We start from the raw sequence: 27791 nt of genomic DNA, 5'->3' as shown, positions 1-27791 counted from the left end.
AGCAGGCTATGGGGACCCAGAGGGTAAAGGGGCAGGACGAGCACCCCTGGGAGACTGCAAACCCACTTGCAGAACCTCACGGGAGGCTGCAGTTTTTACAAAGCAGGTAGCCACTCACGGGGATTCAGGCTGATGCACACAGTGTGATGAAACGGTGAAAGCTATTCATACTGCAGTTTGTTTCTGGAGAATTTACTAGAGAGGTATATGAAGCGTTGTGGGCACTTTTCATCCTGCCAAACCAAACTCAGGCTTCACCTCCCCAAGTCTCTGTGTGATCACCGTTGGGGGGGGGGGCGGGGGTCAGCCACAGCTACGCCCTTCAGCACAGAAAACAAACACCTGAAGCTAGTCAGGAACCTCAAAGTAGCAATATATTTATTTACAAAATATACAGTTTCACAGAAACAGCTTCGCTTTATACACATAAACTTTATAATTACACAGAACCATGTAAACGATGTTAAGTGTCTGGCCTGGCCAATGCCAATGCGAGGGGCCTACTTTTGGGGTGACATCTTTCCCTCCCCTCCCTTTATCAGCCACCAACCAGGAGCCCCTAGATGGGCCATGCCTAATTTGCATAAAGCTGATTGCAGCTGCCCAGCTCAACCTAACACAAAAACCAAGGTGTCTTGACTTCCTAGACACCACCCACAGGGATAGATCGATCTGTTAAAAGAACAAAAAGGAAACGAAGGAAACAGATCAAAATGAGTATTAAGTACCTTCCAGAGGCGTCACCAGGCATTGAACCTTCTAAAAGCAATACAGCAATCGCCCAGGCTGGTAGTCCCACTGTAAAATCACACATATTCTTAAATGCACTTTTAAAACTTTGTGGAGTTTTCAAAAAAGAAAAAAAAACACTTTGGAACTTTGGCTATTCTCATGGTGAAGACACTGGACAGGCAATGTCATGGGGCAGATCTTTGGCAAATTCCTCTCCGACTTTTCCTGGACGTTTGCCCTCATCAGCGCCAGACAGTTGTCTGGGGAGAAGGTTGGTTCTAAGCCCGCTTCTCACTATTTTTCTCTACAGCAGAACTTCCCCCTTGGGGATCTTCACAATAAACTAGGTTTCAGAAACTATTTCTATTTCTGTGTTAATATGCGCAACAGAATACAAAACAAAACAAAAGGCAGTTGGCTGGTGAAGCATGAAAGATACTAGCACAGAAAATGGACTCTGATTAGCCAATTCGAGTTCAACCTCCCCCCACTGTGCCTAAGGGAGAGAATACAAATAAGAGTCCCCGTCCGTGGTGGCCCCACACAAGGGTGCCACATGGAGACAACCCCCCCCCCCCAGAGAGACTGGGGGGGTCCACCCCCACTGTAAATGTAAGTATGACCCACCAAGTTGGGCATCCTTCCCTTTTCATGCTTCACAAGAAACAATGTGTATGAAAACACACCCATCCATTTACAAAAAAAAACATTTTTGAGAAGAGTGTTTGAACTGCTCAAGAGCACTGTCAACTTCGGAGAAAGCGGAAGCCTTCCTCTCCCTCCAGGCCCCAGAGCCACCCGTGTCCCCTACCCTTGAGCAGAGCCCTGTCGAGCTGCAGGCGCAAACTCCCTGGCTTCTCCAGAGCTGGCCTGCACAGGAGTCTCCCCAGTCCAGGGTCCTGATTCAGATCTAAGGAAGTCTGCACCATCCAATAGTATATTCCTGGAGACCAATGTTACCCTATCACTCACACACCAATTCAAACCAAAAAAAAAAAAAAAAAAGGCTTCAAATCCTAACCTTGCCCCGTGAAACCAGCGGGCCAGCCTGTGTGAGAGCATACTGAGAATCAACCACAGGAGAGGCCTCCCCTCAAGTTTTCCTTACCTCATTATGTAGAGGAACACCATTCCCCAGTGACTGCCTAACCTTCCTGCTGCTACTGGAGTAAGGTGAGGGAAAGAGGAGGACCGGATCCAAGGGCCCTCTCGCTGGAGAACAGCTTGCCGGGCACCCCAGGACCTCATCCACCAACTGAAAAGGGCACCCAGGCAGAAAACTGCCAATACTTTTGGCTATATCGTGCAAAAAGACAGGTTTTTTACATCGTGCAAAACAGGAAACTGAGTTATGAACACGGGCCACCTCAACCCCCCCAACCAACCCCTTTTCCACCGAGAAGCGGCCACATACTGTCCCTTTTAACAAACAGAAGGAAACCTAGGGATCGTTAGCCGGCCCCCGCCCCAGGGCTCCTCCCAGAGCAAGACCAGAGGACTCTAGCTGGCAGCCAGCAGTGGGGGTGGGGGTGGGGGGGGTGGGGGGGGGACAGCAGCAACCACAGCAGGGAGAGAGGGCAGACCACGAAGGTTGGGGCAGCTTGATGGTTGCTGTACAGACACTTATGGTCAAAGACTTACACTCGAGAGAAAGCTTACACGTATGGCTGTTCACTAACAGGCCCGGGAAACCGAACATCTCCTCTCCCGAGACAGCGGAAGCGGGTAACAGCTCGCACCCGTTCCCAGCGGAGGGAGCTTGTTAACAAAATGACAGCAAGGGTTCACCACTACCACGTACCCTCCTTTTCAGCTGAACCAAACCCACTGTACTTGAGTGTTGAGTCCACCTCCACTGCAGAGAACACGGCTCTGGCAGCAGCTTTGGCCAACGAGGATTTTATTCAGTCACTGGCTATATACAGGGTGTACCTTGGACAGCCTGTCCTTTTGCTTAGGCACCTGAATGGCAGGGGTCTGCCCGCACCAGAGCTGAGAGTTCTGTGCTCAACTAAGAGACGGGCCAAAAAGCCCATCGTCCCTTCCGATTCCTCGCCCACGGTCTCCTCGCGCACCGACAGTCAGTCCAGAAACAGTTTCCGTGAGCCCATCCGAGAGCGGTTGGAGCGGCGGATGTCGAACTTGGAGTCCCGGCACTTCTGGCAGACAAACACTTCCGGAACATTGGATTTCCGGATTTTCGCACAGGACAGGTGAATCCAGGTGTGGCACTCGTTACACTCAATCATAGGGCGGCCGGCGAACGGTTTCATGCAGAAGCAGGTGACGAGGTCCCAGGAGTCGTCATCTGAAAAGGGGAGACACACGTAAGGGGAGGGGAAGAACCTTCCTGCGACCCCTCCCCATCCCACCCGCTCCTCCAGTGGGTCCAGGCAGCTGAGCTGCAGTAAAGCCTGATCCTCACCAAATGCACGGACTTCAACTTGCACTAAGGGCAGGGCTATCAGACCGGCAGGGCCCTCGGAAGTGCTCCCCTCTCCGAAAGCGGAGCAAATGCGTGAACGAAGCCACTGAAGTGTGTGGCACCAGGAATTAACCATGAGAGGTGGACTTAGAAGCTAGATTATTTTTGTATTTGGAGGCCTGTCCTGGAATCTCAGCTGTCTCCAGCCGCAATCACCCCCTCCCCCACCACTTCCTAAACATCTCAGTGTCCACCTTCTTCTCCCTTCCTCCCTAGAGATGGCGGAGCACACTCTGCTGTCCCACTGCCAGGAAGGGACCGTTCCAAAACTCCTGCCTACATCCCCTGCTCTTCGGACCACCAGCCACTCGCGTGGCACTCCTCCGGGGACCACTCACCCGAATCCACCATTATGTCCTCATCATTGCCGGTGCTGTCCTCGTCCCGGAACACCACCTGCTTTCCCTGCCGGACAATAGTCCGTTTGCCTTCAGTCTTTATTTCTTTGACTTGATCAGGTGACACCGTGACACAAGATCCACTGGAAGGAGTGTCAGAGTCCCAGCCCGAGCAGGGGTCGCCGGGAGCCTGGGGGATATCCTGCAGGGCGGGACTTGTGGGGGTCTCTACATATGGGTCAGCGGCTTCCAGCTTCAGCAAGCTCCCCATGTACCCCTCCTTCACAGGCACATCACTGTCCCTCCGCTTCCTCTTCTTCTTCTTCTTCAGCTTGTCCGTTTTCTTTCTGTCCAGCAAGAAGTTACTGGGCTTGGCTCGCTGCAGGAGGCTCGGCTGCAGGTGGCCAAAGCAGCGGTCAGAGACCGGCAAGGGTACCGCGGATGCCATGTCGGTGAAACCAGCGTCCCAGCCGTCACTGTCGATGGTACCAGCGGTGCTGTTGGCAGGGCTGGGGCTGCTCCTCAAAGGGAGCTCCTGAAAGGACAGAAGCACAGGCGTGGGGTCCGAGTGTTTCGGCCGGTCCCCGGCAACAAGAGCCAGCCACAGGCAGAGTGTCGCAGCCAGGTCAGGCCTACAGACCAGGGCTATCAGAACCATGACCTTCTCGGCTCTCACAGGCAGTACTCTTTAGGAATGGTGTCATGAGCACTCTACCGTGACCTTCCAGATAGAATGTTAACCCCCGAGGAGGAAAACCTTCTCTTGCTGAACCCTCAGCCCCTGGACCAGAGCCAGGAACTCATTCGATGCCCAGTAAGTACCTAGAAAAGTGCCAAGGACACCCTCTCAAACCCCCTTATCTTTCCCAGATTGTAACATCTCCTGTCTGTTTGTCCTCCCAAGGGGTGTATTTTTCTTTTAATTAAGTGAATTTAAATTAGTTTTGGGAGTTTGCTGACACTCTTCTTCAAAACTGGAGACATCCCCCCAAATACTGCAAAATCAAAGTAGGTGTAGACCGGGCCTAACCGTCCGGCTGAACCCCAGGCTCTGCCACTGTAATTAGCCTGGAACCCAGGGCGAGGAGTGCCCCAGCGTCTTCGTCTTTAAAATGGGGATAAATAACAGCACCTGTCTCATAGATCATAAAGACCAAGAACGCCGCCCGGCCACTGTAGGCACTGCATCTACACCGGACATTCAGAGCGGGCGGACAGGAGACGTGTTATTTGCAAGCAAACGCTTAAAGTTTATTAAATCATTTCTAGACAAGCCTATGTTTTCTATCCGAGTTTTAGAAACCACCTCCCAGACAGGTCTAAGTTTCCTAGAAAGATTTCTACCTGACAGCCGTCTGAAGTCCCCCCACCCCACCCGTTCCAGACCCCCACCCTGTCACTGGCTTCACTGCCAGCAAGAAGGGTGGCCCTGAAGATTACCTCCTTCGGATAAGGAATGTAGCCAGCATAGGCCAAGACAAAGGTGCAGAATTTGTTGAAATCCTCCACAGTCCTGCGCCTCTTGTAACTGGGGGAGCACTCCTGTTAGCAGGCGAGAAAACGGGGTGTGTTTGAAAGTAGGCACTTGGAGATGGAACCACAGAAACAAAACTAAGCCAGCTGGAGATGTTCTCGTCAACCACTTGAAAATACACGGCTAGATTTACAAACACTCCAGAAACAAGATAAGGTAGGTTTGGGTCCGAGAAACAGCACTGTACTCAGGAGGCTGAAAGAAGGGTATTGTGGTGTTTTGCCAAGGGCAAACACTGGGGCACTGGTGGGCAGATAACAACATGCACATTTCTTGTGCTCCTGTGGCATTTTCCAACATTATCACTGTCTGCAGGCCTATCAGGAGCTCTAATAACTGTGTTTTTGCTACAGATTTTCCATTTTGAAAATAAACTCCAGCTGCAGCTGTAATCCATGTATTTTTAAGTGATTTCAAAGTCAACTACTTCTTACCCTTCAGAACTCAACTCAGGTCTGACCCCTCCCCAGCCAGGGAGGAACTCCTCCTCCTCCTGGGCGCTCTCCTCCAGGAGAGGCCACTTCCGCTCGGCCCTCCGCTGCTGCAACACCCAGCGTCCAGGGGGCCAGCACCCAAATGCTCCCCGACTCAGAAATTAAACCAGGAACGTTGTTGCTAGGCTTAACTTGCAGGGAGAAGAAATACTGGATGAAATACTAGAGGATTTTGGCTTGTGTGTCCTGTCTCCGTTCAATCTAGAAACGTCCTTAACAAGAAGGGGTTTTCTCCCGAAAAAGAGCAGCTCGGGGAGAAAGAACCTTTATTTGCTAAAAAGCAAAACAACTCTCCTTAATTTTGGTTTATTCGGCTAGCTTATTTACCGAGATTTCCTTCAGGCATTTTAGCACCCATCCCAACCCCATCCTTACGTGCTCAGCTCCCATTTCCAGAACCCAGGGACCCCCTACCCTGCTAGGGTGAAAGCGGGACAGGAAGCTGGGGGGTGGGTTCCTGGACCCAGCCCAGGCCCTCCCCAGGACGGAGGGCCCAGAAAGCGGCGCGGCACCGGCGCGCCGCCCGCAGGTTTCCTTCCGAAGGCTCCGCTTATTTTTTCAACTTGGTTCTAGCAGACCCCCTCCTCCCCCCCCGCCCCCTCCCCCCCCGCCCCCTCCCCCCCCCCCCCCCCGCCGCTGGGACCCGAGGGGCGCGCAGGTCTGCGGAGCACCGGCCTCAGAGAGGTACCCGGCATTTCCTGCGGCGCAGAGACCCTGCCCCCATCCCCGGGAAGCACTGACCGCCCGCGCTCCGGCCACGGTGGGAGGGCCGCGGCCCTCGGCCCTCAAACTCTCGGGGCGAACTTTTATTTCGGCGGGGAACGCGCAAAAGTGGGTCAGGGGCCTGGACGCGGAGCGCAAGGCGGCGGCGCCCTCGGGCCCGGGGCGGAGGGACCCGCGCCGCCCCCACCGCGCCCGCCCGCCTCGCCGCCCCGCCGCCTTTAGGAAAAGCAGATGGCGGTGCGGCCCCCTCCCCGCCCTCCGCGGAAGCCGCCCCCCGCCGACACTCGGCCCCGGAAGGTGCGGGGCCCATCCCGCGGGGGAGGGGGCGCGGGAGGCCGGGCAGGATTCGGGGTCCGGGGCTGGTGGGCCCCGCGAACCCCCAAGGCGGCAGCGCGGCGAGCCAACGCGCCCGCCGCCGCCTCCCCCACCCGCTCGAGCCGGGACCCGCACCCGAGCCCGGCGGACCTCGGGAGCGAGAGGGGACCGAGGCGAGGGGACCGAGGCGGGGGCGCCGGAGGGGCCGCCCGGGAGAACCGAGGGCCGATCCCCGGAAGGAGGGGGAGCCGGGGCGGGGCGAGAGAGCCCGCGGCCGGGGGGCGGGGGCCCCGGAGGGGGAGGAGAGCGCGCGGAGGGTGGGGGGCTCGATTAGGGTGTTTGCGGGGGTGGGGACCCGGCAGGAGTAGGCCCCCGGAGCCGGAGGGGGCGGGGGCCGCGCGGGAGTCAGGGGGCGGGGCGCGGACTACCGGGCCCTGGGGATTAAGGGAGCAGGCGGGGGCGCGCGGAGCGGAGTCCCGGTCCGAGGGGGACCACGAGCCCCTCCGGGAGGGGGGGGGAGGGGGCTCGTCCGAGAAGCGGGAACGCGAGGCGGCGGCTGGGACCGAGTCCCCGGGGGCGGGGAAGGAGTAAGCCAAGCCGGCGGGGAGGGGCCGGGGGCGCAGACAGGTCCCGGAGCTACGCGAAACCGGGGAGGGGTGGGCGCGGCGACCCGAGGGAAGCGGGCGCCGGGAAGACGCGGACGCCCGCGGGAGGGACGCCGAGGCGAGGGCCGGCTGGGAGGACCGGGCGCGGGCCCGAGTGGGGGGCGGGGTTGAGCGCCCAAGGGGGCGACGAGGGAAGGCCGGGGGAGGGGAGGGCGGCGCTGGGCCGGCGGGGGTCCGGCTGCGGGGAGCGCTAGGACTGGAGTGGGGGTGGTCAGGGGCGATCCGGACGCAGCCCTCACTCACCTCCGGGTGGAAGGCGGCGGCGCAAGAGTCGGAGTCCATGTTCAGGGTGGGGGGCGGCGGCTACGGGAGTGCAGGGGCCGGGGTGCGGGCGCCGGGCCGCGGAGCCGCTCAGGGCTGGGGGCTCCGGCGGCAGCGCAGAACGAGGGCGGACCCGGGAGGGGTCGCCCCGGCTGGAGGTGATGAGGGGTTCGGCGTGTTGCGTCCCGGGCTCTGTGCTCCCGGGCCGGCGGCTCCACGGCCGAGCAGAGTTGGCGATGCAGCTCCTGCGGCCGGCGCGGCGGGAGAGGCGGGAGAGGCGCTGCGGGGGGCGGTGGCGGCGGCGAGCGGGAACCCGACCCGCTCCCCGACCTGACGCCCAGTTCGGCTCGTGTCTCGGGAGGGAGGGCGGGAGAGCCGCGAGGGCTGTCGGGAGATGTAGTCTGTGGGCGACGGGAAGCCAAAGGCGCGGGGGCGGGCGCGGGGCGTTGTGGGAGTAGTGGTCCCAGCTCCGCTTCTAAGGCGCACAAAGGCCTCCTCGCGGACTACAAGCCCCATAGAGCTCCGCGGCGACTGCCCGGTTTCTGGGGGCGGTGTCTCCGGGACCTGAGGCTGCCGGAGCGGGGGAGGTGCGGAGGCTTGCTCCGGCTCGGCGGTGGGGGAGGGGCGGTGCGAGCGGTAGCGCCGCGGTCTCCGCGGGGGCGGGGGTCGCCTCGGCGGGTGGGGGCGGGGCTGACGGCTTTGGACCAGGAGGGCGGGGGCGGCGACTGGCGTCTCCTTTTGGACTTGGGGTTCGGGCCCCTTTGTGGGACCGTGGTCCCCGCGGCCCGGGCGGGACTGGGGGCGGCGGGGGCGACGGGCGCTGACGTCGCGGCCGCCCCTGGGCTCGGGTCGGCGGTGCGAACTTGTTTTCGCGGTGGGGGTATTCTGGCCCACTCCTCCTGTCCCACGGGTCCTGGGGCGGCGGGACCGAGGACCTCCTGGTATCTGTAGGATCCACTTTGGGGTGCCGAGTTACTGCGTTTTTAGAAACTGTGCTAGCATCATCGATGTTTTGGAAGATGTTAGCCTTAAATTAGATTTTTTTTTTTTTCTTTTTTCCTCTCTGCCTCATCTTGGGACTGCCCCTGCTTTCTTACTTTAATGGCATTATCTTCTGAGTATATTCTCACAGGATTACAACAGTGGGTGAGGGAGAAACCTAGTAAAGATGTTTGGTATTGACATTGATTTTATTGATATTTAATTGAGAAGTTTGCGGTGTTTAAACGCTGGACCGCTGAGTATTTTACAACTTTATATGTTGAAGGTTGATTGACTCTGAACACTTAGTTGAAAATTAACCGCTCTGATAAAATTACCAGAGGAGGCCTGATCGTTCTTGAACATTTTTGATAAGCATTTAAAAGAAAAAAGTCTATAGATGATTCAATAACATGTTTGGTAGCTTCGAAGACAAAGGAACTGTGTTAAAGAGGAGTGACATAAAATTTTTAATTTGAATCACAAAAACGACTCCTTGACTCACTAAATCGAAAAAGATGATTGGAAGAATCTCTTGGAGGTTATTTCTGAGGGAGTGAATGCTATGTTGGTTGACAATCACTATTGAGATTGTTAAAATAATTCCGAAGGAAACTAGTAGTTAAAGGACCGGGGTTTGTCTTAGAAATGCTTTTCTGAAGCACAGTTTCCTAAATTCTGACATTTTTATCACAGTTCCTTTCTCAAAAAATGATAGTTTACTATTTTTGCTGTTATTTTTTAATGTAATTTCAGCAATGTCTTCCCGGATTGGAGAGAGCCACAGCGGCGATAACAAAATGAGGTGATCTAGGAAGTTAGATTAAAAACAGACGTTGAACTTGGCCTGTGGAAACATCATCAACAGCTTCTTACCCAGTTGTCACATTCAGGTGATTTAGCAGGATTTAGAATGTTAACTGATCACTATGGCCAGAGCAAATGTCCTGAGGTTAGCCAGTGTGGCCCAGGGTCAGATTACCAGCAGCAACCTGTTTTGCCTGAATAAGAAAAGACCGGGGCTCCTGGGGGGCTCAGTCTGACTCTTGATTTCCTCTCGGGTCACCATCTCACCATTTTTAGTTGGAGCCCTGCATGGGGCTCTGCACTGACAGCATGGAGCCTGCCTGGGATTCTCTGTCTCCCTTGCTTTCTGCCCCTCCCCACTCTCTCTCTCTCAAATATAAATAAACACCTAAAAATTTTTTAAAAAGGCCGGGAAGGGATATTATTCTTTTGTTGGTTTAAAAGTGTAAATGCCAAAAAGAGTATTAATTGGAGGTGAAGTCCAAGTAAACGAAAAGGGAATTTTTTTAACTGCTAATTATTCCCATAGTAAATTCATAGAGTAAATGTTAATTAAATCCTCCTCCTATTAAGAAATTGAAGTGAAGAACTTGTTGGTAATAATAATGGACTTGATGACAAAAGCCTAGAATTCAGGGATCTATATTGAATGGAATCACTCAGACATATTAAGGAAAGAAAATTCCAAACCTGAATTGTGTCATGTAACAGGGATCATTCTTGCTCAGAATAAGTGTTTGATAGATACTTGTTGAATAACTTATTAACAAACAGTAGTTCTTGGTACACAGATATGACCAGTACTTCCTGATGTCTGCTTGTTTCCCCACCTGCCACTCCCAAAAACTTCCTGGAGGACCTTCTTGGTCTCCTTCCTTTGATTCCTCTTAGAAGTTTAGCCCTCTGGAGGAGGTTTAGACATGAATATTTACCTTCCCTTCCCTAGACTCAAGGAAGGATTATAATACCAATAATTGACCCAAAGTCAGTAGCATAATATGTACTTGTATTATCTCATCAATACACAGATTATGTGTATTTAGTACAGAAAGGCAGAAAATATAGGCAAGCACAAACACTGAAGTAGTTGGTTTGTCTAGTTTATTTCTCAGGTGTCCTGGTACTATTCCTGGGCTCCAGGGGGCAAATTTGGAATTCAAGGATTAATGCAAGAGCATTAGCCACAGTAGCCAGATACTTGGAGGCTGTGATTCCTTGTTTTCTGCCTTTAGGGGAAAAAAAATTATTATTATACCTGCTGATTATTACAGTTATTTGGAAAAGAGGAAGAAAAAAGCCAACATTAGCACAGGTTGTGACAAGTTTTAAAATACTAAGAATACCATAGTTTCCCAGTAAGTAACTTGAGAATGTAGTTATTTTAATTGGGTTACCAAATATAGCTTCACCTTTCTAAATCTCACGGCTATACCACATTCATTTAGGGAACATTCTGGAAAGCTTTCTGCCTACCATTATAACTCAGTACCTGAGTGTGGGTACGAACATAACCAGAGGTTTCTTTCTCCCAAAATGACTTTTTGGTGGTTCAGCTTTAATAGAATATTCTTAGGAATTCGTGTGGATCTTTCCCATCGCGTTTTCTGATTTTTCTGACTTCCATCTCCAAGAGACCAAAAAAAAAAGTAAAACTTCCTCAAAATCATCTTGTTTTTAACTTTTAGTACCTTGACCACTGTATGAATATATACATGTGAATAATCTTAAGTCATTAATAAATAATTTTTATACCATGTATTGTCACCTCTTTATATAGCGAGGGAAATAACTTATAAACAAATAAGTCAAATGAACTTCTCATACAAGGATTCATAGCTAACACTGTTGTGGATATTGTTCATAAGTTTTTGCCTACAGGGGCACCTGGGTGGCTCAGTTGGCTAAGCCTCTGACTTCAGCTCAGGTCATGATCTCAGGTTTCGTGAGTTTGAGCCCCGTGTGGGTCTCTGTGCTGACAGCTCAGAGCCTGGAGCCTGCTTCAGATTCTGTGTCTCCCTCTCTCTCTTACCCCTCCCCAACTCATAGGCATCCGCTCTCTTTCTCTCTCTTTCTCAAAAATAAACATTAAAAAACTAATAATAAAAATAAACGTTTTTGGGGCGCCTGGGTGGCGCAGTCGGTTAAGCGTCCGACTTCAGCCAGGTCACGATCTCGCGGTCCGTGAGTTCGAGCCCCGCGTCGGGCTCTGGGCTGATGGCTCAGAGCCTGGAGCCTGTTTCCGATTCTGTGTCTCCCTCTCTCTCTGCCCCTCGCCCGTTCATGCTCTGTCTCTCTCTGTCCCAAAAATAAATAAACGTTGAAAAAAAAATTTTAAAAATAAAATAAAATAAAATAAACGTTTTTACCTACTGTATCTCATTTACTTATAATAACGTACTTAATAAATAGAGAATATTATAGCGTTCCTTAAAGGAAAGTTTAGTAAGTTCATTACAAATCACACTTGAGATGGTTCAGAATCAGTAAAGAATTGGGTGTACAATAGGAGAAAAGGCATACTCTCTTTTTAATGGTATAAATGTGTAAGTATGTGCTTCTAAATGTTCTTGAAGGAAAAAAAAACCCAGGATAACCGGCTTTTATAAAATGATCTCCATGACCTCTTGTCCTGTCTGCCTAAAATTAGAATTTAAATATCAAAATTGCATAGTTTAAATTTTTAGAAATGAAATGATACCATTATTTGTTAAATCACATTACTTTCTCAGACAAAGACCATTTTCATGATATTGGAAGAGGTAAATTTTAAAAACTTTCATGGTTGAAATTTAATTTTTTTTTTCCTGTGTCCCCTGCCTCAGCAGCCTCCCCCCAGAAGTTTAATCTTTAAATTTTTTTTTTTTTTCAACGTTTATTTATTTTTGGGACAGAGAGAGACAGAGCATGAACGGGGGAGGGGCAGAGAGAGAGGGAGACACAGAATCGGAAACAGGCTCCAGGCTCTGAGCCATCAGCCCAGAGCCCGACGCGGGGCTCGAACTCACGGACCGCGAGATCGTGACCTGGCTGAAGTCGGACGCTTAACCGACTGCGCCACCCAGGCGCCCCAGAAGTTTAATCTTTAAATACAAACATTTCTCCCCAAACTATGGGTTGTTGACTAGAGTTAACACCTTTCTCACTGAACACTAGTGTCTCTACCGGGCCCAGATGTGGAATGACATTGGAAGAATTTGCTGGCTCGATCATATATTGTCATAGTTAAGTGAATGAATTTCTCACTTTCCCATCTTGAACTTTTTTTTATTATTATTAATTTCGAGAGAGGGGCCCCTGGGTGGCTCAGTCGGTTAAGCATCTGACTTTGGCTCAGGTCATGGTCTCCCGGTTTGAATTCGAGCCCCACGTCGGGCTCTGTGCTGACAGCTCAGAGCCTGGAGCCTGCTTCAGATTCTGTGTCTCCTCTTTCTGCACCTCCCATGCTCATGCTCTGTCTCTCAATAATAAATAAACATTGGGCGCCTGGGTGGCTCAGTCGGCTAAGTATCCGACTTCAGCTCAGGTCACGATCTCGCAGTTTGTGGGTTCGAGCCCCACGTCGGGCTCTGTGCTGACAGCTCAGAGCCTGGAGCCTGTTTCAGATTCTGTGTCTCCCTCTCTCTCTGACCCTCCCCCGTTCATGCTCTATCTCTCTCTGTCTCAAAAATAAATAAACGTTAAAAATAATAATAAATAAACATTTAAAAAAATTAATTTCAAGAGAGCCAGCAGGGGAGAGGGGCAGAAAGAGATTGTTAAGCAGTTTCCACACTCAGCGTGGAGCCCAACACGGGGCTCCATCCCACAACCTTGGGATCATGTCCTGAGCCAAAACAGAGTCTATTAACCAACTGAACCACCCACGTGCTCCCCCCCACCACCATCTTGAACTCTTATGGTTGATCAGATGAGTGAGAAAAGGAACTAGATAGCATGCCTGGGTTAGTGGGTGATTCAAATTTCCAAACACAGCTGATGGGTCTAAATCTGTTCCTTTATTTTCTAACCACATTCCTATGTTGCCTTAGATATGTACACATGGCTTCGAATGCTCCCCTTTTAGGTCCAGGATATTAATAATATACCTTTTTTTCTCAAGAACTGAATTCTTAATTGTATTTTCAACTATTATCTCACCAAACAGAGTATGTCTATCTAGTACAGAAAGAGGAAAAGACAGGCAAGCACAAACAATGAAACCTCGCCACCTCAGAATATGTTACCTTCACAATTGCTTTGTGGGCATATGAACACAGACAACAAATTGGGCCATACTACGGGTAATCAGATTTTTTGCTCGACACTGTAGCACGAATATCTTATTCCAATAAATATATGCATCATTATTTCTTCAGGACTTCACAGTAAGGCTGATTTGTTTAAGTACACAAAACTGGACTCCGTCCTTCACCAGAGCAACATTATTTGATTTATGAAAGCTTTGCTTTCTGCAAGGTGGACAAGTTCTGACCCAGAGGGAGTGTAGTACTTTTCCCTACAAACATCCCACTTCCTGGCTACTCAGACTCTCTTGTCACAAAGCCTGTGCAAGTAAGCTATTGGCCGGGCTCCTGGGCCCAGGAATGCTGCCGCTGCCGTTAATAGCTGTGTGAACAGTCCATCTATGGGCAACACGCAGCCGCCTGGGTACCTGAATGTTTTTTTTCACTCAGGCCTGTGCTTCCCATGCTGAAATTTGGACCAGACACATTCTCATGGCAAGATGATGAGATTCAAAGCACAAGAGAAAGCCTGCAGTTCGCATTTCAGAGATGGAGGAAAAACAAGATGTCTTCTCCAAAGGTTGTGCCCACTCAGCTGGAACCAAGAAATGACAGCAACCCCCGGGTGCCTGGCCCGCCCTGGGACACACGTGGGCGCGTGGGTGAGGCGTTCACCAGGAATGTTTCTGCGAGGCCCACAGGGCATGGGTGGGGGCTACTAAATAACAAAAACCCAGGTTTCTTCTGAGAAGCAAAAGGACTGGAGTCTTTTCTAAAACCGAGCAAAGCGTCTGCTAAAGAAAAAACATGGCTTCCAAGGGAGGGAATTTGTTTCACCTAGTTACGTTGAAAGTGGAGTCCTGGTATTGTATTCACGGGAACCACAATAAGGAAGATTCCTTTCTTCACAGTCACCCCACAAGTGACTGTGACGTTCCTGAACGCCCACATCCCTGGTTTTTCAGGCAGTCCCCTGTCTGACCTTGAGCTAAAGGCAGTGTCCCCAGGCCCCTAGCGTCCCCTCTCCTGGAATGGGAAAAACTGCTGCTTTCGCCGGAATTATTTACATTATTTATATTATTATAATTTTCTGGTACTTGAGCCTTTTGTTCAACCTAATAGCACGTTCTTCTGCATTCTCACGGCGGTCTCCTACCCTCAAGTTTTCTGCCTTCCCCACGTCCACTTCCAGGAGAGGGGGCGAGGAGCCTGGGGGTCGAGCCCGCGCGGGCCTGCGCCCTCAGAAGGCAGCTCTGGAGCCTGAGTCTCTATGAATCGGCAACCAGAAGTGCGCCTTGTACGCTGACGAAAGTTAATGACCGAGTTAGTCAAGTTTGAAACTCCTGCAGGAACACAGTGGAGCAGATTCTTGGCGTCTGGCCCCGTGTCACTTACAAGTGCGCCAAGAAAAAACGTCACCTAAAAAGCTTATACTTGTTCAAGCCTTAGTCCTGAATTGTAAAGATCCTGTCTTTTGAGATCTGCCCGGCAATAAGGTTAACTAGCAACCCTCGGAACTAGTGGAATTCAAAACAAAATAAAAACAAAACAAGAAAAAGGTACTGTAGCGAGCCGCCCAGGGGCTCAGGGGCCGCCGACTGGGTTAGGGAAGTCTGGCGCGAAAGGGGTGGCTCGGGTTCCGGGCGCCGAGCTCGCCCCCGCCGGCTTCGGCCCCGCAGCCCGGCCCGGTGCGTCGTGGGCGGGCCCTGGAGGCCCCCGACCCCGGACGGAGAGGACACGTCGCCCGGCGGGCCCGGCTCGGGCGGGGGGCCGCGGGAAGCCCCGTAAGGGCGCGGGCGGGCGGTAGTGACTCAGCCTCGGGCTCATGGGGCGGGCGGCGGCGGCGGGCTCGGAGGGGTTAAGTAGGCGGGGCCAGCGACAGCCCGCCCCTCCCGGCCCGCCCCCGAGGCCGCGGCGCCCGGCGGTACTTATAGCGGCGGCGCGGGACGCGCGGCGTTCCTCCCGCTGGCCCCGGCCGCGGCGCGCCCTGGTTACCCCAACGACGGCGCCATGGAGCGGCCGGCGCCCCTGGCCGTGCTGCCCTTCTCGGACCCCGCGCACGCGCTGAGCCTGCTGCGCGGCCTGAGCCAGCTCCGCGCCGAGCGCAAGTTCCTGGACGTGACGCTGGAGGCGGCGGGCGGGCGCGACTTCCCCGCGCACCGCGCCGTGCTGGCGGCCGCCAGCCCCTACTTCCGCGCCATGTTCGCCGGGCAGCTGCGCGAGAGCCGCGCCGAGCGGGTGCGACTGCACGGCGTGCCGCCCGACATGCTGCAGCTGCTGCTCGACTTCAGCTACACGGGCCGCGTGGCGGTGAGCGGCGACAACGCCGAGCCGCTGCTGCGGGCCGCCGACCTGCTGCAGTTCCCGGCCGTGAAGGAGGCGTGCGGCGCCTTCCTGCAGCAGCAGCTCGACCTGGCCAACTGCCTGGACATGCAGGACTTCGCCGAGGCCTTCAGTTGCGCGGGGCTGGCGAGCGCGGCGCAGCGCTTCATCCTGCGCCACGTGGGCGAGCTGGGCCCCGAGCAGCTGGAGCGCCTGCCGCTGGCGCGCCTGCTGCGCTACCTGCGCGACGACGGGCTGTGCGTGCCCAAGGAGGAGGCCGCCTACCAGCTGGCGCTGCGCTGGGTGCGCGCGGACCCGCCGCGCCGCGCCGCGCACTGGCCGCAGCTGCTGGAGGCGGTGCGCCTGCCCTTCGTGCGCCGCTTCTACCTGCTGGCGCACGTCGAGGCCGAGCCGCTGGTGGCGCGCTGCCCGCCCTGCCTGCGCCTGCTGCGCGAGGCGCGCGACTTCCAGGCGGCGCGCTACGACCGCCACGACCGCGGGCCCTGCCCCCGCATGCGCCCGCGCCCCTCCACGGGTCTCGCCGAGATCCTCGTGCTCGTGGGTGGCTGCGACCAGGACTGCGACGAGCTGGTCACCGTCGACTGCTACAACCCACAGACGGGCCAGTGGCGCTACCTGGCCGAGTTCCCCGACCACCTGGGCGGGGGCTACAGCATCGTGGCGCTGGGCAACGACATCTACGTGACGGGTGAGGGGACCGGGGGCCGGCCGGGAGGGCCCCGGGTGTTAGTCTCCTGCGGCCTTGGGAGAGTGCGTTTTCCGAACCTGGAATCCTAGAACCGCCCCACAGTGAGAGCGCCCCTTCCCTTCCCCCGCCCCTTCTTGGCCAGTGGGTACGCTTCGAGAGCCGGTGCTTTCGACCTGGAAATCCGTTGTGTGAGCTGCGACAAGCAGCTCCTTGTGGTCTCTGCGTTCCCCGGTGTTTGGGGTGGGGGGTGGGGGTGGGAAGGGTAGGCAGCCTAGATGACAGAAGAGCCCACTCCTTGCCCGGGAGGTGCCCCCACCCCCATTTGGTTAGAGGATACTGGGGCATTCACCCCGCACAATGGGCGCTTTCTTCTTCTCCCTAAGGAATCCAGGGACAGGCGGGGGACTGGCACTCGATGAGACACCCATTTCCCGTCCTGGGGATTTCCCCCACACAGCTGAGCCCCACAGGCCCCTTGACACGCTCATTTTGTCACCAGTGACAGGGTTCCCTCAAGCTTGCACCTAGGCTTGTCGCTGGGGGGTCACATGGTGTTCAGGCTGCTCCCTAGTCAGCGACTGTAAACATGGTCACATGCTAAGAGGTTTTCTTCCAGTTACTTGGCTCAAACCCCAAAACACTGCCGAGTCATGCTGGGCGGGTCCCATCCTGCCCCGGTCCTGGGCATCTCCCACATTTTTCATTAAAGATAAATCCCAGTTCAGACATGGGGCTACCTCCTTCCCTGGGGTGAGGAGGGGCGGTCTCTGTGACAGCTATATAAGGAAAGAACCCGACTCGGCAAGCAGCCCTGGGCCCTGCGGAAGGCTGTTATCAGTCAGTGAACTGAGGCTGTGCCCCGCGTGGCACCTTCAGGAGAACGCCAGCTCTGAGCTCTGGTGTTCCCACTCCCCAGCCCCACACACACCACCAGTTGGCGAGTGGAGAAATCTTGGGTTAAGGACGTGCTCAGCTCTTGGCCTGCTGCTCTGTTCCAGCGTTTGCTGGAATATGCTGGAATTGGTCGCTTTCCAGTTTGGGGTTGGTTGGCCCTGTGTTTGGGAACTGTGTGCCCTCCCAACACATGAAAGTCTGGCCAGTGCACTCCCTCCCAGAACTGGTTAGACTCGCCCCAACTTTGCACACCCTTCCATAAACGTCTCAGCTGAGCAGCTAATCCTTTGGGGTTAGACAGGTGGCTGGGTCATTCCATACAGCTGCCTGGAGGGAATTTCACAGGGGCAGGAAAGCTGGTTTCAGCTGCCTTGGATGCAGTTATCCTTTAGGAGGAAGAAAGCAGGCGGAGTGCACTTTGTAAGAGCTTTGTGTTTTAAAAAGCTCCAGGCTGTGAGACAGGATGTCATGCGTGCTTTGCCCTGTGGCGCCAGCTCTGGGGAGGGGGGATGTGACCCCGCCCCTGGATTCTGGGGATCCCTTCAGGCTGTGGGAATTCTAATGTTCTGGGTTTAACTTATGATTACAGCCAGCACCCCGGGGGGCAGTGAGTGGTTGGCTCTTTTTTTGAAAGAAATGTAGAAAGAACTTGATTGATTTTTTTTTTTTTTTTTTCCCCTGGACGAGGCACATGTCGGTAACTTGTGCCTAAATCAGGAACTGGATCCCCAGGATTCCCCCCGTAGCGTTTCTTTACGTGCTGGGCTCTTGCTTGCAGTGTGAGGTAGATTTCCTATCGGCTTGTCCTGGCCCTGCCTTGTTTGCGGCTGCCCAGAAAGGCCAGAATTCCACAAACAAGGCCGTGTGGGCCCTGCCACATGCTTTGTGGCCCCCCAGAAGTTTTGGCTCTGAGACCCAGGCCCTGGTGCAGTTGGGGTGTTGGACAGTGTTTGTGGGGGTCCAGACCGCGATTGCTGTTTACTTAGAATTCTGGCTCCAGGGCCCTTGTTTGACCCACACGGACTGGCGGTGTTCTTGTGGCAGGAAGCTCTTACACCCCTGGCGGCGGTTGGCACCTGCACTGCCTCAGGCCCCCCCCCCCCCCCCCCGGCATGGAGCCCCTCTAGCCAGGGCTTCGGTGAGAGAACCCATGTGTTGACGCTGAAACCCAGTGAGGCTACTTCCTGCCCTGGGAGGCTCCCTCTGGGAAGTTCATCGAGGCCCGCGTGGGTGCCTCACCCCCGAGTCCGCACGGGCTGACCTGTGCGATGCACGTCCCGGCAGGTGGGTCTGACGGCTCCCGGCTCTATGACTGCGTGTGGAGGTACAATTCCAGCGTGAACGAGTGGACGGAGGTGGCGCCCATGCTGAAGGCCCGTGAGTACCACAGCTCCTCCGTGCTCGACGGGCTGCTGTACGTGGTGGCCGCGGACAGCACGGAGCGCTACGACCATACCACCGACTCCTGGGAGGCCCTGCAGCCCATGACCTACCCCATGGACAACTGCTCCACCACCGCCTGCCGCGGCCGCCTCTACGCCATCGGCTCGCTGGCCGGCAAGGAGACCATGGTGATGCAGTGCTACCACCCGGACACGGACCTGTGGTCGCTGGTGGACTGTGGCCCGCTCCCGCCCTGGTCCTTTGCCCCCAAGACGGTGACTCTGAACGGACTTATGTACTTCATCAGGTGAGTATCCTGAAGCCGAGGCCCCTCCGCTGCCTTTCTTACCAGGCCCCGTGCTAAAGCGCATCATCACTGTGCTCCCATTTCACAGATGAGGAGGCAGGCCAAGCTGGCATCCGAGGCTAGGTCTTTCTCACCTGTTAGAACAGTTTCTGTGGGCTTCTAGGTTTTCTTGATCAAGGGATCCTGACTGATGGAGTTAGATCCTTGGATTACTGATTGAGTGGAGTTAGGGCCTTTTAGAGAGCTGAGACTCTAGAAGCTAAACCCACGTGTTGCTTTGCCTGTCTTCCACCCTGAGGATCCCGCTGTATAGACCCTGGTGGTTCTCATGTGGCATTTATTAAGAAAGGAACCTGTCCTACATAAGGGGGGTTTTGCATCTTAAGAAGACTAGAGGAGGGGCATGTGGGTGGCTCAGGCGGTTGGGCGTCCGACTCTTGGTTTTGGCTCAGGTCCCAATCAAGCCCCACATCGGGCTCTGCGCTGACAGCGTGGAGCCTGCTTGGGATTCTCTGTCTCCCTCTCTCTCTGCCCATCCCCTGATTGCACTCTCAAAATAAATAAACGTTAAAAAAAAAAAAAAAAGACTAGGGGAGGGCTTTTTGGAGACTTTGGGTCTTTGGGGAAGTGTTGCTTTGTCAGAGGGACCCTTTGCTCACCCAGCAGTGTGTCTTCACCCTGCCGCCGGGTGCAAGAGCCGGGGGTGGGGGGATCAGCTCCACCCCCTCTATTTATTATTTTTAATGTTTACTTGTTTTTGAGAGAGAGTGTGTGAGCGGGGGGAGGGGCAGAGAGCGAGGGAGACACAGATTTGGAAGCAGGCTCCAGGCTCTGAGCTGTCAGCACAGAGCCCAACGTGGGGTTCGAACTCACAGACCGTGAGATCATAACCTGAGCTGAAGTTGGATGCTTAACCGACTAAGCCACCCAGGTGCCCCACCCTCTCTGTTTAAAAAAAATTTTTTTTTTAACGTTTATTTATTTTTGGGACAGAGAGAGACAGAGCATGAACGGGGGAGGGGCAGAGAGAGAGGGAGACACAGAATCGGAAACAGGCTCCAGACTCCGAGCCATCAGCCCAGAGCCCGACGCGGGGCTCGAACTCACGGACCGCGAGATCGTGACCTGAGCCAAAGTCGGACGCCCAACCGACTGAGCCACCCAGGCGCCCCGCACCCTCTCTGTTTAAAGCAATACTTGGGCATTCAGCACATGTCTCTGCAGGTCCCATCTATGCCTTTCCCGCCTGAGCTGGCACAGGAAGGGCCCACGGCCCTGGGATCTAAGGATCCCACAGCCACTCCGGACCAGGGACCACTCCTAGCAGGGAGCCGGCCCTAAAGCTGTCTGGGGGGAATGATGAGGACAATAGTTAGCATGCATCACCCCGAGCTGGGTGTGGTCTGCCTCCTGGGCAAGAGTCCATCTCTATGATTGTCTGGCTCTCGAGATGGGCACCACTGTCATCCCTGATTCATAGACGGCAGCAGAGGCTTAGAGGGGTAAGGAATCTATGGGACGGCACGGGGTTTGAGTCCAGGATATCCAGCCCAGGGCCTATCGTGGTCTCCCTCGGCCAGGCTGTGGCCTTGGGAGCATGGGGAAGACATGGAGTGGCCAGGGGGTCACCATGCATCTGTGGGTCTTGACTTGCCACAGCCAAATATCCCCTCCTGACGGGCCAGCAGGCGTTCAGGGAAGTAGGAGCTCCTGTCTGCTGTGCACAGCCTGTGTGTGTGTGTGTGTGTGTGTGTGTGTGTGTGTGTGTACATTCATGTGCACTTGTAGGTGTGTGTCCCAGTTCCTCCCTTCCTGGCCTAGAGCCTGTCTGAAGCTCTGGGATCAGGAGGGAAGAAAGAGTAAGAGCTGTACTGTGGTTTCCTCTGTCCCCTCTTAGGAGCCTCAGAGGACATATGCACTTGGCTTCTCAGCCCTTCTCTTGCGTCCTCAACTGCCCTGGCCTTTGTCTGCTCCCTCCACTCTGCTCCCCCAGACTAGAGGCTCCTTCCCAGGCTTTCTTGGTGAGCACATGCAGGGCAGAGGTAGCACATCATTGTATGCCAGGAAACCTCCGGAGTGCTCAGAGAAAGCCCTGGAATCTCGGCCAGCTCCTGGTCCTGTTATAAAACATCATCTGACCCTTCACCCAGCTCCCCCTCCCCCAAGTCAAGGTAGATGTCTTCAGAGAGGGGGTGGAGACAGCTATAAATACTTCTCTCAAGAGTGCCAGAACCTTGGCTTCAGCCCCTCGGAGTCCGTTCCAAGTTGAGCGCCTTTGAGAATGTCCTCCCCGCCCTGTGGTCCTAGAATAAGACGTGCGAAAAGGCCAGCCTGTCCACAGAAGGCCCCCTGTGCTTTCCTCATCCGTGTCGGTGTCTCTTGTCAGGTGCTAAGCCCCCGCAGCTGGAAGCATCAGGGTGCCCCCCACACCCCGTGTTAGCCTTTGTGTGGGTTCAGCTAAGCCATGGGAGGCTGGGGGTGGGGGGTGGGCTCAGCTCTGCCCTATCCCAGCCCCCAACCACGTGGAGACAGTGAAGGGTGGGGAAAGGCGTCCCGATTGACCTCCAGGGGGGTGGCGTGGGCAAGACCTGGGGTCTGGTTCAGATGCACTTTCACGTTTGTCCCAGAGTCACTCATTTCATGCCTAGTAAGCCTCGTGTCTAGTAAGCCCCGTCGCGCCCTGCTCGAATGCCACCTGTCAGGGCAGCTCCTGTCCACAAGCTGCTGTATTCAGGGGCACCCCGCACTGGGTGGAGGCCTCAGCCTCTCAACCGCTGTGGCCCTGACAGTTTATACGTCTGTGCTAGGGGAGGGCAGCCCAACGGCCTCTGGCACTGTCATCCTCACATGGGCCATGAACTAAGATGGGTTTTTACACCTTGAAATTGTTGGAGGGGGGGAAAAAAAAACCGAAGCAGGAGCCACATTTTGTGGTATGAAAAGTTACACGAGATTCAAATTCTGTCCACAAATAAGGTCTTTTTGGAATGCAGCCAGCCCGTTTCCGAACATCGGTGGCTGCTTTTGCGCTACAACAGTCACGTTGGGGAGTAGGTACAGAGCAGGCTCTGGGGGCCTGAGATGTTCACTGCCTGGCCCTTCTGCTGACCCCGGACTCCTTACTCTCACTGCCATCTGGGGCTAGTGTCTGTGCTTTTCAAGGCTGTGCCTTTGAGCCTTTCCTTGCAGGGATCCAGAGCGTGTCAAACAAGGTGGAAAGACCCTGACCCCAAAGGGAGGGGCAGTGCTGGTGCCTTCTTTCCTATGACTGTGCCTATCCTGCTGGGCACCCAGGACACGGCAGAGAGCGGGAAGAGACTGGGGGGCTGACAGCGGTGGGGAGGGCCCAGGAATCGTCAGGGCGCGTCAGGCAGTGCAGGGGGGCAGGAGGGCTGGCCTGGACTGGTCAGCTGTGGAAGGCTGTTGTGAGGAGAAGACACACAAGTGCAGGTCGGAAGACGGAGAGGAGACTGGTGGGCAGGGATGTGGGAAGTTCAGATCTGGAGCCAGCCAGGGGGGCCGTGCTGGTGTAGAGCAGCGTGTGTAGGGGGGTGGGGTAGGGTGGTTAAACCTGAAGGTGTTTGATCTTCGGGTTTGAGAAGTAAAGTCTGGTTCTGGCCTCAGAGCCCAGGCCGGATAGGTGTGCGGGCCTGTGGCCCCTACAAACCAGGGATGAGGGCTCACTGGCCTGTGGACTCCAAATGACATCAGAGACATTCCCAGAGGAGAGGGGCCTGTGTGGCCCTTCTCTCCAGCTCTTTACACACAAGGATGCTTCCTCCTGCCTCTGATACGTTTCCCCCCCTCCCATTCACAGGGATGATTCTGCGGAGGTGGACGTATATAATCCCACAAAGAACGAGTGGGACAAGATCCCATCTATGAATCAGGTAAATATGCGGCTGTGTCGGCATTGGTAGCACAGGCTGGTCCTGTTTTCTGGCCAGAGTGTAGTCATGACGTGTTTGGGAGATGGTCCTGGTGGGCAGGGCCCGTGCTGAGCCCTTTCCTGGTGTTATTGCACTTAATAGAGGGCTGGGTTTTCCCTCGGTTTGTACTTCAGGGGCACTGAGACCTTAAATAAATCCCAGGGTTAGACAGTTTAGTGAGTTCATCCATTCGGACCAGCATTCGATGAGTACCTGCTATGAGCCAGAGAGCATAGGGAGAAGAATATTCCCCAGAGGGACAGCAAATGCAAAGGCCCTGGGGCAGAGTGTGCCTGGTATGGTCGCAGAACAAACCTCACAGTCCAGGGTGGCTGGAGCAGAGTGAACAAGGGGACAGCGGAGGCAATGAAGTCAGACAGAAGGTCTTTGGGGATTGACCCTGGGGAATACAGTTATTTATTGAGTGCCTACTGTGTGCTCTGAACAAGACACTGCTACCACTGTCTGATCAGGGTGTCTCCCCTCTGCTTGTCGAGAAGAGAGGTGCTGAGTCTGACCCTGTGATGGAGCTGGGAAGGCTCGGTGGCATTTGGCCACGTGAGCAATCTCCTTAGTCCTAGTAGTTGTATATCTCCTCAACATCTTTTTTCTTCCTTAAAGTTCCCAAACCTGCTCCCATGATACCTCTGCATGGCAATTGTCACAACTTACAACATCCCAGTTTAACATTTGCACTCAGCAGATGGGACTTCTCTTCTCCCCGTGATGACCTACACGTTACAGCCAATTTGGGCCAGAGGAGAAAGTCCAGGGGTGTGGTTCAGAGCCCAGATGTGAGTCAAGTCCTGGCTCGGCCACCGTCAGCCACATGAGGCACTGCTTTCCCACCTGTACGATGGGAGGACAGCCGGGCCCGCCCCAGGGCTGGTGCTGCTCACGGGGAGAGTCGCTGCTTCAGCAGCCTCCCGGCCACCGTAGGAACCAGGCACGGCGTGTGGCGCGCACCCCCCACCCCCACCCCCAGCCCTGGTTCTGGAGCCGGGGTGGAGGAGGGCATTGGCCTGGCCTGGGGAGCGTGCAGAGGGCCGCTCTCATTTCTCCAGGAAGTGGCGAGGGTCCCAGGCACCTTCTCCATGGAGAGAGGCCGTAGGGTTTCTGCGCTGGCCTGGCTGCCTGCCTCCACTTGCCTGTCTCCCTTGACCCGCAGGTGCACGTGGGGGGCAGCTTGGCCGTCCTTGGAGGGAAGCTCTACGTCTCGGGTGGTTACGACAATACGTTTGAACTCTCTGACGTGGTGGAGGCCTATGACCCAGAGACTCGGGCATGGAGCATAGTGGGACGGCTCCCGGAGCCCACCTTCTGGCACGGCAGCGTCAGCATCTTCCGCCAGTTCATGCCCCAGATGCCCTCTGGTGGGCGCGGCTTCGAGCTGGACAGTGGCAGCAGTGACATGGATGTGGCCCGACCCCGGCGGCCACAGAACCCTGACGAGCTGCACTAGCCCTGGCCTGGCCCGGGGAGGGCCTTGGTGCAGGTAACACAGCATGTCCGGGGGCGGGGCAGTGAGCCCCTCCTTCGTGCACAAGGACGGGTTGGGTTCACCAGGTGGAGTTGGGCTCTTGGGTCGCCGAGTGAGCCTCAGGATGTGACCCCAGGAGAGCCTCTGCGCATTTAGAGCCGGACTCACAGCTGCTGGGAGCTGCCTCCCTGCCAGCCACAGGGCTCTGGCTCTAGCAGGTGATCCCTCGTGCTGCCTCTGCCTATGCCTACTTGCTCCCATGTCAGAGAGGACGGCCTCTGGCCGGGGACAAGTCCTCCTACGAGAGTCTGAGAGTGGTCCAGGCCTGCTTTCCTAGGCCTGCGGGCTCTGCTGGCCTGGAGCATCGGGAATCTGGCAGACGATGGCTGCAGTGGGGTCCCCAACTCCACGTCCGGTGCTGGACATCCCAGGGGCCAGCTCCCTGGATGGAGGCGGTCTGCCTGCCTGGCTTCTCACACCTGCTGGGATGTCCCACCAAAACGTGCCTCACAGGCGCAGGGCAGTGTGACTGGACGGGAGTGTGGCCTTGAAGTGGGCCCCAAGGGACGTGCTGAGTAAATCCTGTCTCCAGTGAACCTGGGTCGAGGCAAATGCTGGGTGCTCCATCCGCCTACCCCACCAGCTGGTGTTGCCACCTGACTTGGAGGCCTCCAGGACCGTCGTCCCAGGTGGATGCACGAGAGGGCAAAAGCCTGCAGGTGCAAGGTCGTGGCTCCTCCCTGGGAGGCCCTAGGGGTTTCTCATTGAAGCCCAGCCAGGCCGATGGTTGCGGATGCCCTTCTCTCCCCTAGGAACAAAGAATCCTGCTGCTTCCAAAGGAAGCCCTGGACGGGGTGGCCCCCGTGATTGGCTGCAAGGTAAATGCAGTCTGGCCCTTCCTTAGAAGAAGGGTAGGGTGGCCAGGGATGCAGCCAGAAACAGAGTCTCTTACAGTGCCATTGCTGAAGGTCTCTGCAGGGCAGGGGGACAGCCACGCTCCTCCCAAGCCTGGGGCATCCCCGGGAGGGTGGCGGGAGGAGCTCCCAGGAAACTGCGGCTCAGGGGTCCCCGGTTCCCTGTTTTCTCTGGGGAGTGAGTGGTCTCCTCAAGGTCCCCAAGGATCCCTTGGCTGGATGTGTCTTTCTTCCAAAGAGGAGGATGCTTGCGTTTCCCTCACTAGAAAGCTGGAAAGCAAATGTTTGTTGAGTTGCCTTTCCCAGTGAACTGCCTTGGAGATGTGTTCTTAGCAGGAGAAGAAAAGTTCTAGCTGTCGCTTCACAAACAACACTTTTTTAAACACTTTCTTTGGCCAGATGGCAAGGGTTGTTCTGGGGGAGGAAGTCTTGAGGCCTAAAGAGCTGTTGGCTGGGGCCCCCACCTTCTCTGCCATATGCCGTCACTGTCTGGTTAGACCTGTTGCAGGAGCAGCTCCGGTCCACAGCCAGCCCTTCCCATCCCCTCAACTGTCACTCACCGGGTCACTCCCGCACACCCACTGCGCCAGGCGCTGCCAGACAGCCGGCCGGGTGGTGGTCCTGCCTGGGGCTCCCCCGCCAGGCGGGCCTGGCCGTGGGATCCCTTGGGCCCCGGGGGACTCCTTCATGCCCCAGGTCCCACCTTCGCCCCTCCTGGCGTGCGTGTTCCCCCTGGATCGGGACTTGCTGCCCCTGTCCCCCAGCGATGGTCTGACCTCACCTCCTTGGGGCTGGTGCTGCCTCCTCCTGGCTCTGGTGCCTTCCCAGCAGGCTCACTCCGCAGGGGTTTTCCATGCCCTTTGGTCTCTGTAGGTAGAGGGTGTCCTGCCACAGTGGCTTGTCTCCTGTCAGTGGCAGCGGGGAGGGCAGGGCAGCGCTGCACAGGACCGAGGGAGCCCTGATGTGCACCAGGCACGGAGCTCCGCGCCAGCAGCTGTGGCCTGCCCGTTCAGTGTGGGGACAGGCCACGCAGATAGGTGTCACGATGCCTGCTGACAGGTCACCTGCAGCTACCACCAACCCCCCCCCCCCCCCCCCCGGAGCAAGAGTGCAGGCCTTGATCTCGTGGGGAAGGCTTTGGCGCCCTTCCTGAGGGCCGCCTCCGTGGAGGGTCCCTTTGGCAGCCGGAGAAGGTGGGGTGAGGAGGTGCCAAGGCTGCTGGAGCTCTCCCCACCTCCCTCCAGTGGGGCTGGGCTCTGTCAGGGTCAAGGACTTCCCGTGGTCAGCGACTTCCAGGGAGAGGTATTGTGTAACGCTTTTTTGTCGGGACGGGGCGCCGCAAACACATTTTTCTGACAAAACCAGCCTCTGTGGACCGTACAGCAGGCCTGGTCCGTGCTGAGGGCTAGCGACCGCTCTGGCCTTCACCTGGCCTTCCCTGCAGACACTCCCTTGTGGCAGGGGGCCCCGTGTCCTGGGTTCCTGCCCTTGGTTCTTCACCGTGACCAGCTGGCACACCACTGGCAGCTATTGGTTGGCTGGTTCAGTGTGCACCCGTGACGTCCTCCTCCACGCTCGCTCTCTAGAACTACGCGGGTCTCCTCCACCCGGACCCCATCCTCTGTCGGGAGCACCAGGGCGGGGAAGGGGAAGCAGCAGCCTCAGCAGCAGCGGGTTCCTGCAGACCGCAGCCGGGGGTCCACGGTCAGGGACGGCCCTTCGGCAGCACCTGCTCCCCTGCCCGGCCCTCCCCGCTTCCCCCGGCGGGGGCTCTCGCCTGGGGACACCCCCCCCGCCCCCACCTTAGGAATGTCTATACACTGACCAGGGTCAGAGATGGGCCAGCTGGAGGTGGGACTGTGTTTGGATATACGGAACTTTTTAGTCTACGAGACAGTTTAAGTTATGAAAATTCAGTGACTCATATTTAATGCTGATTTGCTATAAAGTATTCTATATTTATATGACTTCAGAGACTCTTATGTACTAAAGGACACGCCCCTTTCGGTGTCCCAGCTATCTAGTTCCAACCCCAGACGGTGGGGCAGATTTGCCTATTTATTTGTCCTATAGGCCTAGGTGTCCAGAATCCTGTTGAGAGATTTTAGGATGCCTTCGATGTATACTTTTTGAAATAAAACTATTTCCTATACACTTGGTGTCCTGGTCTTCATCCTGCCGCTGCTGTCTTGGAGACTTCAGGCAGAGGCGAGGCGGGGCAGCGGAGGGCTGCCCCCGTGCCCACAGAGGAAGAGGACAGACCGGGGTGCCCAGGGCTTGTGCGAACGGTCTTGG

General features: G+C 55.7%; 2 protein-coding genes across 2 annotated transcripts; one reads left to right on the top strand and one right to left on the bottom strand.

Moving 5' to 3' along the window:
• Positions 1–349: 349 nt before the first annotated feature.
• On the bottom strand, positions 350–7917 carry PHF13 (PHD finger protein 13). The gene is made up of 4 exons (XM_030326494.1): positions 7530–7917; positions 4996–5097; positions 3556–4090; positions 350–3040 (listed from the first exon to the last, which is right to left on the bottom strand). Exons 1-4 carry the CDS (start codon positions 7566–7568, stop codon positions 2814–2816), a joined length of 903 nt encoding a protein of 300 aa, XP_030182354.1. The 5' UTR covers positions 7569–7917; the 3' UTR covers positions 350–2813.
• Positions 7918–15523: 7606 nt separating this feature from the next.
• KLHL21 (kelch like family member 21) lies at positions 15524–27650 on the top strand. Its single transcript, XM_030325806.1, has 4 exons — positions 15524–16589; positions 18768–19173; positions 22991–23063; positions 24271–27650. The coding sequence occupies exons 1-4, from the start codon at positions 15569–15571 to the stop codon at positions 24562–24564; spliced, it is 1794 nt and encodes a 597-aa protein (XP_030181666.1). The 5' UTR covers positions 15524–15568; the 3' UTR covers positions 24565–27650.
• The last annotated feature ends 141 nt before the right edge of the window (positions 27651–27791 follow it).

This window comes from Lynx canadensis, chromosome C1, assembly GCF_007474595.2.
Source record: "Lynx canadensis isolate LIC74 chromosome C1, mLynCan4.pri.v2, whole genome shotgun sequence".
Taxonomy (NCBI): domain Eukaryota; kingdom Metazoa; phylum Chordata; class Mammalia; order Carnivora; family Felidae; genus Lynx; species Lynx canadensis.
The sequence above is the reverse complement of the archived record's forward strand: the minus strand, read 5'-3'. Positions and strand labels throughout refer to the sequence as shown.

Bases quoted from the DNA above. Each gene is read 5' to 3' on its own strand.
- PHF13 (XM_030326494.1), bottom strand. From the start codon at position 7,568: ATGGACTCCGACTCTTGCGCCGCCGCCTTCCACCCGGAG. The intron at 5,098-7,529 runs GTGAGTGAGGGC...GCCTGCTAACAG, and splicing joins CCGCCGCCTTCCACCCGGAG to GAGTGCTCCCCCAGTTACAA. The intron at 4,091-4,995 runs GTAATCTTCAGG...CTGTCCTTTCAG, and splicing joins ACATTCCTTATCCGAAGGAG to GAGCTCCCTTTGAGGAGCAG.
- KLHL21 (XM_030325806.1), top strand. From the start codon at position 15,569: ATGGAGCGGCCGGCGCCCCTGGCCGTGCTGCCCTTCTCGGACCCCGCG. The intron at 16,590-18,767 runs GTGAGGGGACCG...ACGTCCCGGCAG, and splicing joins CAACGACATCTACGTGACGG to GTGGGTCTGACGGCTCCCGG. The intron at 23,064-24,270 runs GTAAATATGCGG...CTTGACCCGCAG, and splicing joins AGATCCCATCTATGAATCAG to GTGCACGTGGGGGGCAGCTT.